The sequence below is a fragment of the Astyanax mexicanus genome, chromosome 14 (genome assembly GCF_023375975.1).
Source record: "Astyanax mexicanus isolate ESR-SI-001 chromosome 14, AstMex3_surface, whole genome shotgun sequence".
NCBI lineage: Eukaryota > Metazoa > Chordata > Actinopteri > Characiformes > Acestrorhamphidae > Astyanax > Astyanax mexicanus.
The window spans coordinates 29,932,569-29,950,107 of record NC_064421.1 but is presented as its reverse complement, the minus strand read 5'-3'; the positions used below and the strand labels follow the sequence as shown (position 1 = coordinate 29,950,107).

Genomic DNA, 17,539 nt, shown 5'->3' with positions numbered 1-17,539 from the left:
AAAATAAAGATTAAAAAATGGCTATACATTCACGAGGCGTGAAGTAGCAACATTTCCCATTAGGAATGAAAAACTTTCCCCGCCTCTCGCGGGACACTTCAGCTGGAGTGGCCGTGGTGCGAAGGCCGGGCGCGCAGCGGCGGCGTTGGGTCAGAGCCGGGCCCAGCGGAGCTGCCAAGCCGCCATTGTCCCCTGAGACGTTAATTGGTTCTAATCCGGCACTAGGAGCTGTTTTGGTAGCCTGACCTCACGCCCTGAAGGACACCTTGGTGTGAAATACTAAAAGGGCCCATTCAAGTGGTGGAGAAAAGAGGAACAGAGCATTCCAACACATTCCCCAGTCCTGCTCTCAAAGAGAGAGGAACCGGGTGCTGAGGAGAGAGAGAAAGAGAGAGAGAGAGAGAGAGGGAGAGAGAGGGAGGGACGAAGGGAAAGTGTTGGGGGGGGCTCATAAGAGATTTTCGCCCCTGGTTGCATCGCAAACGCCCCCGAATTGGTGACACAATAGCAGTGGTAACAGTGACAGCCTGCTTGCATTCACTGCTGTCTTCTGTCCCTTCTTTTCTCGACGCTTTCCAGGTTTTCACACGCTGCTTTCCTGCGTAAACACAGCACTAATTGCCCTCCGTCCGGACAAGAGGATGCACACGGAAGTGTCACCTAAACAGGCAAGTGTGTAGGTGCTGTACAACATCAACAACACACACACCCCCCCCCATACAAACACACCCCCCCATACAAACACACCAACAATACATTACAATTCCCTGCATACCACATTCCTTCATTCACAGAAAACTATAAATAAACCTTAATATTGTTAATAAAATTACCACATAAAAAGGACTCGTCTAAATGCAGTGAACCAAAGCTCCTTTTAACACACACTGATCTCTATTAAATCTCAGAGATCCAAGAGCGTTTTCGTTTGTCTAATAGTAAAAACGGGATTTATGAACAAACATTAGTGATCAATGTGTGTCGTATACCTAAATTAGTAATTTAAAGTAGTGCTGATAAAATAATGTGAGGACCCTGTGCATTTTTACATTTTAAACTTTTTTTAAACATCATAAATCACATTTAGTTTATCTTAAAATATAACAAGCACAAGGTCAACTTTATCCTGCGTATTATAATTTATCTTATATAAAAATGTATTTGCTAGAAATTTGCTATTTAGTTCAATTTCTTTGCTTTAAAATAAATAAATTAATTAAGTCATTAATAAATAAATTAATAAAATAAATAATTATAATAGGTCAGTTTAAAATGACCATAAACGTTTTAAATAATGTTGTATTTCTATCCTGATTAAAAATAAAAATAGCTTTTTAATACATTAATTTGACTACTTGCTGAATTAACTTCAACTAATTTTAATTTATTGTAATACCGTTTTGTTGTGTAATCTAGTAATCTAGGTGTTTTCAGTAAATCTTGTTGCACAGAACAACAAGCTTTTAAATAATAAAACGGGCAATAAAGCATCCCCAACTAGAAAGTGGCCTTCTGAATCTAAGAAGCAAAAGAAAATCTACATTCGGGGTTTCAGCTGAAGGACGAGAAGGGTTGTGTATTGTCAACTCAAGGCCTGATGAATCACTGACAGGAAGAAAAACAATAAAAACACACAAAAAAACACTCTTCCTTTCTTTAATCTTGGAAAGGTCAAAGAAAAGGTCATATCTGTTTCAAACCTCTAGTTTATCATACTCTCTTCATCCTTGTATTTTTTTCTTCCTGCATAAAATAATAAGTAATGACGAGTAAGAACAGATCAAAGGAGGAACGACAGATCTTTAAAACCCTATTATTTTCAAGGGTTAGTGATTCATAGGGAGTTGGAGTAGTGTATATCTATTACAGGACATCTGTGAAATATATGACCAATTCACACTGAATAAGAAATCATTTTGAAAAATATAAGAAACGTGATGAAAAATATTTGAATACACTTACAGAAATAATAAAATTATACTTAGTAATAACAATTTGCAGCTACCTGTTGATGCAACACATACAGCTCTGAAAAAAATATAAAAAGACCACTTCAGTTTCTGAATTATTTTCTCTGATTTTGCTATTTGTAGGTACATTTTGAGTAAAATGAACATTGCTGTTTTATTCTAAACAACGTTTCACCCAAATTCTGTCATTTAGAGCATTTATTTGCAGAAAATGAGAAATAACTGAAATAAAAAAAAGATGCAGAGCTTTGTAGACATTAAATAATGCAAAGAAAACAAGTTCATATTCATAAAGTTTTAAAAGTTCAGAAATCAATATTTGGTGGAATAAACCTGGTTTTTAATCACAGTTTTCATGCATCTTGGCATGTTCTCCTCCATCAGTCTTACACACTGCTTTTGGATAACTTATGCCACTCCTGGTGCAAAAATTCAAGCAGTTCAGCTTGGTTTGATGGCTTGTGATCATCCATCTTCCTCTTGCTTGTATTTCAGAGATTTTAAAATAGGTAAAATCAAAGAAACTCATCATTTTTAAGCTGTATGTAGGCTATACTGAACAATGGAGTATCAAAAGCGGTCATGCCTCTTATTTTGGATTCTGGAGGTATAAACGGCCTTTAATACAGATTTGCCGCAAACTTTAAATTACAAAATGAAACTAATCGCCTCCTTGTGTACCTCTGTACTGTAATTTCCACAGTATTTGACTAATTATTGACCCATGTTTTAATACACACTAGAATAATGTAACCTATTTTTATGGTTTGTTTTACAGGTGGTAAAAAGCTCCAGAATCTTTACTGTTGCAGAAACGCACTACATGTAAGCCTCAGAGAGCACAATAGGCCTTATCTCTCTCTGGGTGGGTGGATGACACTTTCTCCCTCATCACTCTTACTGTAAATGTTGGTGAGCACAGGTGTCTGTTAGCTACTATATTGGAGCTGGGTGGCTGTGCTTTCCTCAGAGTGCACTGCATGAAAAAAAAAAAAAAGTTAATGACGAGTAAGAACAGATTAATAGACAAAAAACAGATTATTAAAACCCTATTTTTTTTAAAAGGGTTAGTGATTCCTGGGGAGTAAAATTTGTGTATATTTACTACAGCGTGTCTGCAATATACATGTCTGAATTATATAAAAAAAATTCTTGCTGTAAATAACTAGAAGAGACTACGAAAGCTGGTGTTAAAAATATTTTAGTTTTACAGGCTGTAAAAAGCTCCAGAATCTTTAATGTTGCATGAGCGCACTATATGCAAGCCTCAGAGAAAACAGCTGGCCTTATCTTTTTCTGGGTGGGTAGATGTATGTTTAATGTATGTTTTTACATCCAGTGATGTTCATAATGTATTAAAATTATATGATTAATGGACCAGTAGAAGCGCTTTTTTTTTTTTTCCATTTTTTACATTCACTTTTACTGAAAGCTTAAGTGTTTTATTTCTTTCCTTTTTGGACATATCACAGTGTGATTGGTTGAAAACACAACCAAAAAGAACTAATGATTTCCGAATGGCGAGAACATATTAAGAGTGTTCCTACTACACTCTCAGGTGAACCAGGACCTAACATTTCCAAAAGTTCTGTAGAATTATTACCATCATAATTAAAATATTGTTTTGACCATTTCTCAATAGAACTAGAATAGGACTCTCTGAAGCAGATAAACACGAAACTCCTGCCACTGAGCTGTTTGGAGTAGTGAAACTGTGCTTTACACAATGATTTTCCTTCATGCCATTTTTGGAATGAGTTTGGGAGTTGAGAAGGTTCAGGTGGGAGCCAGTTATCATCCATCATTCTGCCCCCACTACTTATTTTTGACAATGATGCTCTTTAAAATTAAATATATTAAACAAAAGCAGGACAAACTATTTTTAAAACCCTTGGTCTCAGGAACAAAATGTTCACAGTGTCCATATACTTTTGCCTATTTAGAGTATGGCTGTAGCATGAATCAAAACTTCCCTCAGTTTTTACTTTATGTTTTACACAATATGTTCTTCACAGCTTAGTGAGAAAAATTCAACAGTTGGCTGGCGACTGCACGCCGTCTAACTCCGAGGATAATGTTTTAAATCCCACATAATCTCAAAAGCATCAGCTCGGATAACGGCGGCATTTTCCAAAGTGAAGAAAAGGTCCATAATGAAGACAGACATTGACATCTCAGCTTCAAAAATGACACTGTGAGCGCTCGGCAAAGGCCTACTCATCATGAACTGAGAGGCCGGCTAAAGAGAACGCAAAGAGAATGAGCGCGTTAACTGAATTATCCAGCTATTCTTACCCACAGCGAGCGGCGTTCAGCCTTCAATGCGCTGAACACAAATAAAGGGGTTTGAAAAGGCACAAAATGTCCATTTCATGCTTTCGACTAAACACACATTAACACATTTACGCCAAAATAAATCAATTATTATTTTTTTGTCCAGTTGTTTAATTGCACCAGCTTCCGTGCTAAGAGATGTAATTGTGCCTCGATTCAAATCGTATTTAGAAGCTCCGAACGTTACGTGTGAAAATCGCAAAATGAGACTCGCAATAAAAAAGAGGAACGGGAGGACGGACGTGTGAAAGCCTGTGAATCGAAGCTGACGGGGGACCATGATGGCATTCACTCGGGATTCAGTGCTAACAGACGGAATCCAATTATTGCACTGACAGCAGCACCGGGAATCTCAAGAGCTGTTCTTTGAACTCGAAACGCAAGAATCCGATGAAACCTGACTGCTTTTTTCCCCCTCAGCATCAGTAAAATTCAAAACTTGGAGAGGATCAAAAACACAGAACAAGTGTTACGGTAATCTTGTGTAAGAATGAATCTTAAGTTCATTTTTCGCAGGGAAACATCTTAAACCAAGAAAGTTGTTTATAATTGTGTTTAATTGGGAATCGGAAACAGACACAGAATAAAAACAAAAGCTACAGTCTTTTCAATAATGCCACAGAAAGTCACAGAAGGTCCTGTAAGGGTCTTTTACATGAATGAAAACACGACTGCACAGTTTGAGGTGAAAGATCTGGCATATCTGTAGATTGTGATTAGATAAAGATTTCTAGAATAGAAATGCTTGTTCTGAAATATATATTGCAATATCTATTAATAATAATAATAATAATAATAAAATACAACACAGACTCTTTCATATGTCAATAATCTAACATAACATTAATAATAAACGAAAAACAATGAGCATGTTTGTGGGGCTTTATTAACAACAAAAACAGCAGTATGACTTGTGCTTAAACTTTAAGCCTTTTTTCCTTAAGCCTCCTTATTTTCCTTTTTTTTTTTTTTTAAGAAATATCGGTACTAGATTAAACTTAAATATATATTAGTGGTGTCAACCACCTAAAATTTATTTAAATTTTGATTCATTTTTTAAATGCTGGTATTTCACTGTATAAATACCCAGTAATAAAAGGGTAGTGTGATTTAGGTCTGGCAGACTAGAACATTTTTTTACTGTATTATAATACCTCAGGATAGAGAGAGAGAGAGAGAGAGAGAGAGAGAGAGAGAGATAGAGAGATAGAGAGATAGAGAGAGAGAGAGAGAGAGAGAGAGAGAGAGAGAGAGAGAGAGATAGAGAGATAGAGAGATAGAGAGAGAGAGAGAGAGAGAGAGAGAGAGAGAGAGAGAGAGAGAGAGAGAGAGCCTGAGAGACTTCAGCACAGTGGCGGTATGTGGAAAATGAAGTGTGGGTGAATCTTAAGAAGTAGAGTCAGACTTTAGAGCACTTTGACATGTTTACTTCGCTGTGTGCTCTGCCTGCATGAATCGCACATAAACGTGCCAAACTGTCGAAAATAGGCACAGATCTTTTGGTAATCTGTAGTCCTGAGACATTACCTTCTGTGCATTTTGGTATTGAATTCCGTAGTGGGGACTACTTTTTGCCACATAACACCCTGCGTAGTGCATAAGTATCCTTCCACCATTTTAAAGATATACAATATATGAATCAATTTATATGTTTTAGAGCCAGAATCTCTGCATCAGTCATTAAAAAAAAGAATGCTTAATTATCTAGTGTAACCTACTGTAATCTACTGTAATCTAGTGTTTCTGCAAGGAGCTGCTATCCCTATTCACCACCACTGTACACTATCCTGACTAGTGCGAAATCAACACTATGTTGTACATTAATCTAAGCGAAACACACCAAACACCATTCTGAACGACTGTTTTTTTTTTTTTTTCATTTTAAATGTTTAGTTTTGGAGAAATTATGTAAAATATGTTTAAATAAATTACATTTTCCTACATAAATAAATAACTAAATACTAGCTAGGATTTTAATTAACTACACAACAGACCTAGAGCTGCCATCCACATTATACAAAAAATAAAAAAAATAATAAATTAAAAATTAAAAATAAATAAAACATCAATCACAGTCCCAACACACACACATTACACACAAACACACACACGTTACATACACACACACCTGTCATAATGCTAGATGTTCATCTGTCCTAACAAAGCCCTTGAGAGTGATAACACCCCATCAAAGAGGAATGCTTTTACCCCACAGGTAGCAGCGACAACAGCAAAGGGAGGACACCCCACACGCTCGCGCTGATTGGACTGTGTGTAATCAGAGGATGTGTGGATGTGTGTGTGTGTGTGTGTGTGTGTTTGCTGGACTGAAGGGTCGTCAGCAACGCTGAGGTAACTGGTTAACCCCCTCAGTCGCTCTCTAGGAAAGGAGGCAGCAAAGTGGCACCTCTACAAAAGGACTAAAGCGGCAGTTTTGAGGCAATCTGCACCACAGTGGCACGTTATATTTGAGCACACCACCTGGCAACCGATCGATCAAGAAGAGCTGGGCCTAAAGAGAAGTTTGCAAACACATTAATATTTTTTTTTTAAAACATCTTTATCCTTAAAAAAAGAGCGTCTTCAACAGTTATCGTTTTTATATATATTTTTTATTGATATGATACTTTGATTTTGATACCGATAACCAATCAATACTTTTTTCAATACCTTTTTCTTTATTGTAAGAGAAAAATACAAAAAGCGATATTTATTCTTACACAACATATTTATTTAACAGCAGACATGAGTAATCTGATTCTCATACTGTCACCATGAGAAATTCCATCCGTTTATGAGGAGCAATTGTAGAGTACTAGTATTATATTCACACATGCCTGTGCATACAAAAACCGGATGTTGCTTTGTTATGTTGGTATTTATTCTGCACTATAGTTAAAATTAAAATGATTAATCTTAAAAAAGAAATATGCGCATAAAATCACTCTATCCTAACTGATGTTATCACCTAGTGTGGAAACAATCTGCAACACCTAAACCACAACTATTATTACTGTCCCCTTACAATAATAGAGAAATACCTGCATTTAAAGAAATTTTGATGAAAAGATTTTGATTGAAGGCAACTTACTCCACTAATATAATTATAATTTAATTTAGCCAATATAATGCTGATATTCCTTAAAAAGAACTACTCCTAAAAACTAAACAGCGTCCAACAGTATGCTTAGAGAAAAAAATATAATTTACACACAAGTCATACTGCTGTTTTTGTTCTTAATAAAGAGCCACAAACACAAACAAACATTCTCATTGTTTCTGTCCCAATAAATTTAAAATAAAAGATGAAGTCTCTCATGGTGACAGTGTGAGAATGAGATTACTCATGTCTGCCATTAAATAAATACACTGTGTGAGAATAATTATCCCCAAGTTAGAAAAAAGGTATAGAAAAAAAGTACAGTTAGTCAAAGTGTTAACAATTTTAAAACGATACCCAGCCCTACTCGAGCTCCATAGAAATGCCTGCAGCTTCTGTTGGCGTGTATATTTTTATAGTTCTACCCTTTTTTGCACTAGCAGTTCATTCACTAGTTCATTCATCTACTGTTTACGTATCATTTGCACTGCTAAATTTAAATTATTATATAACTGTGTTTGCACTTTCTGTATGGCGGACATCAGTTATCCTTATCCTTACTTTATGCACATCAACTGGTGTTCGCTGTCTATTGTGTTCAACTGCACTACCTCCATTTTACATCACACACACACACACACACACACTAAAGACTGTACTTTTATAATTTCATTTTATTTTTTATTTTTTATTTTGTTGTATTTATATGTATCATTTATATATTTTTTTATCTTTTTGTAACTTTGTGTACTATACACACCTGCTGCTGGATGTCAAGAATTTCCCCTCGGGGATCAATAAAGTATCTATCTATCTATCTATCTATCTATCTATACGGACGAGGTTTGCGTAAACGTAAATACACAATAATCTAATAATACTGAGCGTGTTCCCACAAACAGAACAGGACAGATATATTTCTGATCTGAGGCGAGGAGCTTTAAACAGATAAACATGAGGTGCTTTCACACAGGAACCTTGAGCATGGGGAAAGGAGGACGCGAGTTGCATGGCGGTGCTTTGTGCTCGGTATAATGGGCGCGTTCTCTTTTTTCCTCTCCCCTCGCCCCTCAGTCTAAGTGGTACATAATTTAGAGACTTGGATACTATTTTTGAAAGTCAACTATTCTATACTCTTCTTTCAAATCATTTCATTTTCGTTGATGGCAAGACAAAGTCCGACGCCCACCGGGGGCTTTCTCTTTCACTGTCACGACAATTGATTAATTACAAGCGGACAAAAGGATTAGAAACAGGAAACTGTAGGCAAAATAAAGCAGGCTGTGACATCTGAAAGATTTGTTTATAACCGTGTCATTATGGGTAATTGTTTCTTCACAGAAATACCATTACCGCGCTGAATGTCTTTTCATTTCATTTAAACGTCTATTCAGAGCTAAAACAAAGCGCCGACAGTCTGGGTTAATTGCCTTTGTTGCAAATGACATGATTAAGATAAAAAGGCCTCAGCTATCAAAAGCTAGATGACTATTGTGCTCGCTTTGTTTGTTTGTCGCTTTCAGAGTCGCCAGCAACTGACTTGTGTGCATGAGTGTGTGAACGGATCAGCTCATCCATCGCACGTTCGGCGCAAGGCCTGGCGCGAGGAACCAAACGGAACGGGGCTAGCAAATATGTAAACATTTCCTGGACGTTTAGAGTTTGAGGACTATTTCTTGATTCTTTTTTCCTCTAAAGTCAGTTTACCACAAACTGATTTACAATCATTTACTGGTGAATTTAATCAAATATGTCCCACTATTTCTCTGGCCTCTGGTCATCATCGCCATCATTGTCATCATTGTCCAAGGTTAGCACAGTTGGCAATTCTAGTTGATAATGTACACTGCGCATAAAAACACCATGGAAACAGGAGAGAACGTTTACGACACTAAAATAGATAGAAATTTAAAAATGCATAAAATGTATAATATTGTTGTGTTACTACTGCTGATGTATGGGGCAGCCATCTTGGATTCTGAACTCAGGGCTGGTGAGGCTCCCCCAAAACCCAAAGTAGGAAATCTGATAAAACTATTATGAGTGGTCTTAAACGTTTAATAAACTCTTAACAGAGTATCAGAAACACATTAACAACATATCAGAGCAGTAGCGAAGCACCGGAAAACATTGAGGTAAATATCATAAACATGTGATAAACAAGTTGATACAATAATTACATTTAGTAGATGTTCTGTTGGTATGAAATGCGCATGCCTGTTCTACACGTTGTAAAGTTGTACACAGGCCAGAAGACCTTTCCATCCACTCTTTTCTTCTCTTTCAACTTCTCATAGACTTTAGGACACTGAAGGTTTTTTTGATACACAAGGACCTGTTTCTGTTTTCACGAAGGACACTAAGCTGAACAACATCCTGATAAGCTTTTAACTGGACACTGCTGACGTAGTCACATAGATGGATTGTTTTTGATCTTATTGATGTATATGCCATGTGCATAAAGGTATAATTGCTTGAATGAAGTCTGTGTTGGGTTAGGGGAGGAGATGTCCAAGGGTCCATACTTAATCACTCTCACTCTCTCGTACTGACCTATTGAGATATAATTTTACCATGTGTTAACCCATTGACATACTTTCAGTTGTTTTTAACGTATCTATTAATATATTAAAAATAATGAATATGCAGGTGCTTGGGTATATAAATAGTTGTATTGTTAAACCTTTACCTAAAACAACCTGTCAAAACGGTCTTAAAAACATCCACTAATACTTAGCTCTCAAGCATTCCAAGACACTGACCAATGAGCAACTGACCAAGGACCAAAAAATAAGCAAACCCACCAGCCGTCAAGGTCTAAACTCTGTGTTTGGGAGACTTTTTGTGTACCAGCAGGCGACCAATCAGGTTTGAGGTGGTGGTTTTGGCATCTTAGGTGTTTGGAAACGGCAGGATGCAGCCCGGCGTAGTAAAATGTTAGCATGTTCGTCATTCATCACCGCCTTCAATCACAGCCTGCTGTCAGCGTGCACTCAGCCATCCCTCACCGATGATGAAGAAAATGGTGTTGCTATCCAGCATGCCTACATTAAAGGGGCTATTTGAGCTGTTCTTAAGGGGTGTGTTGGGGAGGGGGGGGGTCTGAGATGAAGAGGGGGGTAGAAGAAGGGTGGAGGGGGGTGGGAATCAGGACGGTGTGTCTCTCTCTCTCTCTCTCTCGCTCTCTTTCTATCTCTATCTATCTCTCTGCTTTGGCTTTCAGATTCAATTCTTCCATTAAGTCATTTCTTCCTGGTTTGCTAAGAGGCTTTTAGCCCAAGCTTTCCAATGACACACTACAGAAAAAAAAAGAAAACATAAAAAGCAGGCGCTACCTGGTCGTCTCGAAGAAAAGCATGTTTGAGGTGTAAATTAATGAGGTAGACGGTGAATAACGTCAATAATACACAAGGAGGAGAAAAGAGCGAGCGAGAGACGGGAGAATGTGGGGCGATTCTTAGCCGGGCTCTTCATTAAAAGGGTAAACAAAATTAACAAATCAAGTGCCGGAACATCACAGGACGCAAATTATGCCATCCAAGAGGCGTCAGCACATCGAGAGGTCTCGGTGTTCGGCCTAGTGTACGACAAACAATGGATCTATCTCACACACACACACCTCTTATGCACAGACAAACAAAAAAAGCAGCCTAACTAGACATAAAATCCTAAAAATCTGTAATACAGTAAAACTACCCTCAGATATTATAATACAGTAAAATGTCCAGTCTAAACCTAGTCTGCCAGGCCTAAACCTCACTACACTATTATTACTGTCTTCCTTCCAAACATACAGGGAAATACCAGCTTTAAAAAAAAAAATTGATCTTAATTATGATTTATCACAGAATAGTTGCAACACAAAAACATTAACTGACAACTTGGATGTGTTTTTTCTTTTTTTTTTTTACTGCACTGCCAAAGTAACAGATCAGGATTTGATATCGGCAGATACTCAAAATCAAATTACACAGAGGCAAAAAAACGTGATCGAGACATCCCCAACAACGAACATACACTATATGTGTAAATATTTACTGACAAATATTTATTGGAGCAGAAAAACCTACCTGAACCTACTGGCATTATATTACAATAAATACAATGCAGAGAATAAATACAAAACAATATACAGAATTGTGCCTGGTCTTGGACTACAAAGCAGATTCCTGTCCGGAAAACTGACCCTACTTAACACTTAGAACAAACCCAAATAAACATGCAGTGAGCTGTCGTTGAGAGTATATACCTGTAATTAACACTAAACAACATTATGTTTTTTGTGGTTTATCCTAATGTCATATAAAGTTAACGGTCAGTGTATGTGTCTACCTGTAAAATCCTAACAGTAATATAAACTTAAATAAGCAAACATAGTGAATGGTCAGTAGGTTCTGTTGTTATATTAAGTTGCTGATTAGTAGAACAATAGAGAGTTGTGTGCTAATCAATGTTGCGAACCTCAGACTAGGGGTGAGCGATATGGCCCTAAAATAATAATCACGATATTTCATGGTATTTTCGTGATAACGATACTCTTGGCGATATGACGAAATACTGATTTTTTTTTTTTTTTCAAGAATACACTGGTGCACCAAAATGAATATTAAATTTTCTTATTGCACGTGATATGATATGGCAAACCCTTAACTGAGATTTTTAAAAATACCAAACATTACTCAGATTTGTAACAGAAGTCAATGATCCAGAATGTCATGATACTAATAATGCACTCTAAATATCTCCATATATCCAGGATTAAATTAAAATAAATGATACTGGACAGATATAATCTGACTCTAATGGAACAGTGTGATTTTTTTCTTTTGCTAAAAACAGCATAAAAGTAGAACCCTGATGTGATAATTGGGGGTGAGTGATATGGCACGATATTGCAGGGTATAATATCGCTCACGATATCGAAAAATTTTGGCGGTATTATCACGTACAATACAATATGGCAACCCTCTACCTCAGACACTGTATGCTCACCCAAATTACTTTAATAAGGGACTGATTATACAAGCTAGGCTTTTAGATAGACTATAATACTGGCCTTCCTCCTCACACTTACAAAGCCTTTGTAAGATTGTTTTTTATATTGATTGATAATATCAGGGTTTGATCAAATCAGCACTTGGTGTCCAGATAAACAGTGTTACAGGGTGTTCCCCCACCTGTAGTTCTGTAGGTTTCTCATGTCTGGATCAGTTGATGAGTTTACTTAGTGTTTCCCCCCTTCGATTTGGTTTGTTTTCACATAGGCAAAAAAAATAAAAAATAAACACAACCAAATCCACACTAATAAACCACTCAAACACATTTTCTGTCCTTTGATTAGTCAGAGCTGTCTGGTGTGGGAGCAAGAAAGTATAATAGCGAGATAAAACTGCATTTTGGGCACCGTGTATATTTGTGCAATGTGAAGCTGAACATGGAATATTCAGTACCTCGCTTTCAAATACAGTGCTTTTTAATGGGATGTACTGTAGCAAACAAAGTGGCGCGGCTGTGAGCAGTGAGCGCTGCACAAACAGGTCTAAATGACACAATAAATCTCCATTTTACTTAAAATACTCCAAGGTTTTGCAATGTGCTTTAAAAAATGTTGCAAAACATCTCTTAGAGAACTCTGTACTAAGGGTCTGCTTCCTCATGGGCATCTTGTTGCATTGTACTGTGCATTCCTACTGTGCCCCCCCAACAGGGTCGGTCACATGTCCTCTGTGTGCAGATCAGCTGACCTGGAGGTCCACACTGAGCACAGGCAGCGCTTTCACATCCCTCTGCCGACTTAAACACATTTCGTACAGCTCAGAGACAAAACTAACTAAGAGTCTCAAAGTAGAAGCTCACAGTTAAAAAGAAACAGCTCAAACAGAGAGTAAAAAAACAAGTATATATGCATATTTAACAAAAACAGTATTCACAAAATTACAAACATCATTTCCTGTCCAAGGAAAGGCTTTCTACTAGATTCTGGAATATTTCTGTGTCACTTAGCAAAAAAAAAAAAACTGCTAATGTTGGATGATCACCAACCCTCCTCACTCCAAAATTATCTTAACTCAATTCATTCGAAAATATTGGATGGAGCACCATCATTTCAGAGTTTAAAAGTTTATTGAATTTATTTAAGTTTAAGTTAATTCATTTTTATTGTGTAATATGTGTATATTTCTGTATTACAATGTCTGGGTAGATATAATCTATACAATCTTTGGTTGATAAATCATAGAAAATGACAAATTATTCCATATAATCAAGCAGCAAAAAAATATTACACAACAGTTTGCTTTAAGACAGTGCATTTAAGATTGAGTATCAGTATCATACAAAAAAAAAAAAGAATGGTACTTTTGCACTTGCAGTGTTTGTATAAAAAAATCTACAATTTAAATTAGAGATGTGTAGCTAGAACTTAATGCATGCATATTTTAAAAGCATTAATTTCTTTTTTTAGGGGTATGCTATAATAATGTATTAAAGTGTGCAGGGCCACATAGAGAATGACTTTAGCCATCAATTGTTTCCTGTGATGCATCATTTAATTTACAAACAGACTATAATACACAAACAAAGACTAGAAAAACCTGCTTTTACAGCCACCAGCCACTGAAGCAACATCACAAACCTGCACCTGTGGGAAGCTGGTTCTCCAGAAAACTCTGGAAATGGGAAATATAAGAATAAACACTTGAAATGCCATTCTAGCTGATTTTTCCTACTCCAAAGCAGGAAACGTCCCAGTTCCCACTTGGTCATGAAGGCAGCCAATATTACTCACCCCTGAGCTGGCTGCCTCACGTGATCACATCACATGATTCAGCATCATAACACCATCTGCCCACTGCGTCCTTGGAAGACTACTGTTAAGCCACCATAGCACAGCCTGCCATCCATCTATGCTTTTACAGACACCATTCTCACTGAACTGAAGTAAAAAAGTGCCTTAGGATTAACAGATCCAGAGTTTATTTGGATCAAAACGCTTGAAAAAGCAGAACAGAGCCAAGCTTATCCAGAAAGCCAAGCTAGCAAAGCTAACCTAGAGACTTAAATCATATTTTTGGTCACATGTCCCATCAGAGAGGTCTAAAATGAAGAATTAATTTATTCAGATTAAAGGTTAATGCAGATTTTTTTTACCTAATATTTATTGAAGACTTTGAAGTTAGCAGGTTAGCTCTGCAAGGCAAACCTTCAAGATACACACAGCTTGTTTGAGAAAACTGGTACATTCTTATGTCTAAGGTTCCTTAGCTTTATGGCTAACATTACAGTACACTAAAGTCCCTAAAGTCTTACAATAGATAACAGACAGAAAAAATCTCCACAATTAATACATTTAAAATTCTAATTTAACAAATTGTAATCCTGGGGGAACATACTGTTAAACTGAAGAACTTGCACAATAAACTGAAAAAATATTTTATTATCTTGGGGGTTAAAATTTAGTTGAGGGAACAGACTGGTAATCTGAGGGACAATTTTGTTGAGGGAACATCTGTAAAACTAAAAAAAGTTACATTAAACAGAGAAGATATTTTATTAACCTGGGGGAGCAGTTTATGAGGCAAAGTTTTGTTAAACCGAGGGAACAATAAGTCAAACTGAGGGAAAGATTCGGGAAACTTAATCATCCTTAATCACAGGGGACTTAATCATACTTTTGGTCACATGTCCTGCCAGAGAGGTCTCATATTTCCAACAATACATGAAGACACTAGGAGCTATGGTCACAAGACCTGCAGATTTTGTTAAACTGATGGAACAATCAATCAGTTAAACTAGGGGTCTCATTTCATATTTAGGGAACGACAAGGTCAACTGAACATTAAACTGAGAAAACATTTTATTAAACTGGGGGAATTATTTAATAAATAAAGAGAACTATTTACCAAACAGAGAGAAATGTATTAAAGTTAGAGACAGTGGGAAACTTAGGGAATGCTTTATTAAACTCATTGAACGTGTATTATATTGAAGGAGCAAACTTCTAATAGAATGAGTAATAAAATTAAGAGAATGCACAGCTGAGATGAGTGAATTGGTAATTAAACTAAGGAAAGTATTCATTAAATTAAGAAACCCTTATTTTTAAAATGAGGGCTAGAATTGTATAGAAATTTAATTTATGTCCAGGTGAAAAACTGACAGTTATCTTAGCTAATCTAGCTACTGGTTAGTTCGCTAGACACTTGGGCAGTGTTTACTGCAGGACACGTTAGCTTCACGCACAAATAATAGGTACCTTACCTATAGATGACAATTTAAAGCGTCGAATATATCGAAGCAATTTAGAAAAAGAGCGTAATTTGTTGTAGTGTCCTTATTCTACATCTATAAAGTCAGAGTTTTGATAAAAACCGTTTGTTAGCAAGATAGCTAACGCTAACTACTTCAAATAATTGTGCTGACCATTTTCGTGACGGTCACCTGACAGTTAGCAAGCAGGCTAACCTAGCTAGTTTGCGTTAGCTGGCTGGTGCTAGCTATCTGCGCTAGCTCCGATATGTAGCTTAGCTAACGCTAGCATTATGTGGGTAAAACTAACACCAGATTAGCTAGGCTAGCTAACTGGTTACCGTTTAAATTACAAATGTCATTATTTATCAAATGCAAACGACAACCACGCTTTATGTATACGTTTTACTGTGTTAGCGAGCTTATCTACCTGGAAAAAACTTAAAACATACATAGCTATGTTTAACCTAGCTTAAACGAAGCTCAAGCTTGCTTCTTTTTCGAATCATCAGTTCCACCTTAAAAAGCTGCATTGGTCACGTTAGGAAGCTGAAACGGCGCCTCAGTGTAACGCTGCAGGATTTAAGGTGGAATTGATCACTGAATATACAAGTTAGCTTCACGGATCCAGTTACTCCGTAGAACCATATTTAAACGCGATTATACGATATAAACAGACGTCTAAGAGAGAATTATGAGGAATAATGTTAGGGAACAATGCCTTAATATTCAAGTATGAGCCTTAAACGCGCTGTTTATCAGGCTGGGTGTTTTGTCGGAGGCTAATCCGTACTCACTGAGTCTGGGCTGGGAGATGTAGTTCCTCTTCACCGCCTCTGCGTGCTGCCGCGCCGCGGCCTCGGGCCCGTTCAGATCCACCGGCCGGTTCGCCAGGAGAGTTGCCATCTTTGGGTCAGTTGCAGAAACTGTGGTCGAAGGGGAAGAGGGATTATTCAGCTAGCTGCCCAGTGGAGAGTGAGGTCTGTCCGGCTACAGCTTCTGTCTTGCGCCGTTCAGTCATATGACCCAGTCAGGCCTGCGGGAGCGCGCACGATGGAAAGGAAGTGAAGCTGCGTGCGCGCTCCCGATTTACAGCAAAACTACAAATGTGTGAAAACTATTCCCATTCATTACTCTATAGGTAGAAGTACAGATACTAGGAATTAAAAAATAAATACTTAAGTAGTAATTGAAGTATCATCTCCAGCTTTTTACTCTTAAAGTACAAGTAATGTAAGAAAAAAAATGCAAAAAAGGACAAAAGCTTAGGCCTATAGTGCGCTACCCCCTCCCCAAAACATATTTTTCTAAAATCCATAATGACTATAATGTTATATTAAAAATATAAATGTTAATAAATTTGGGAATTAATGTATTTTAGTACAACGCAAATATATTAAAGAGGCCTATTTGGGACGTTTTGAAAGCTCAAGTTCTCTTGAGACTCTGCACAGATCATCTTCATACTTGGCTACATATGTCTGCTATGTTTTTATGTGAGTCTGGCGTGATGTGTTCAGATGCCATGGATAAACCGTGTATAATCCAATATGGGGTTGGAATGGTATAATAAACTTCTACGGTTAATGTAATGCGATACAGCCTCTTTTTTTCATGATACCACCTTAAAACTATTATGAATTGTAGAGTTCCACAGGGTTCAGTTGTAGGGTCTATTCAACTGTAAAGAAGTGTAGCTTTTCTACAAATGTACAAGGTTAAACCCTAACACAAAAAAACACAAAACTTTGAGGTAAAAACATTGTGGATTGCAATCTGAATTAATATTTTAAATTCAGATTGAATTGATTACATTTTCTGAGGTTATATGGAATACCATCCTGAAATGCTTTGTGTACCATACCACAAATACCACAGTTTAAGAACC

At 37.0% G+C, this 17,539-nt stretch overlaps 1 protein-coding gene across 1 annotated transcript in view; it reads right to left on the bottom strand.

Annotated features, from left to right (window-relative positions):
- The window catches only part of atp6v1ba (ATPase, H+ transporting, lysosomal, V1 subunit B, member a), a 55,109-nt gene extending 38,411 nt beyond the window's left edge, over positions 1 to 16,698 (bottom strand). Inside the window, exon 1 of the mRNA XM_049464003.1 lies at positions 16,449 to 16,698. Coding sequence (XP_049319960.1) covers positions 16,449 to 16,557 — 109 coding nt within the window. The 5' untranslated portion in view covers positions 16,558 to 16,698. The remainder of the gene's footprint in view (positions 1 to 16,448) is intronic.
- Positions 16,699 to 17,539: the final 841 nt, after the last annotated feature.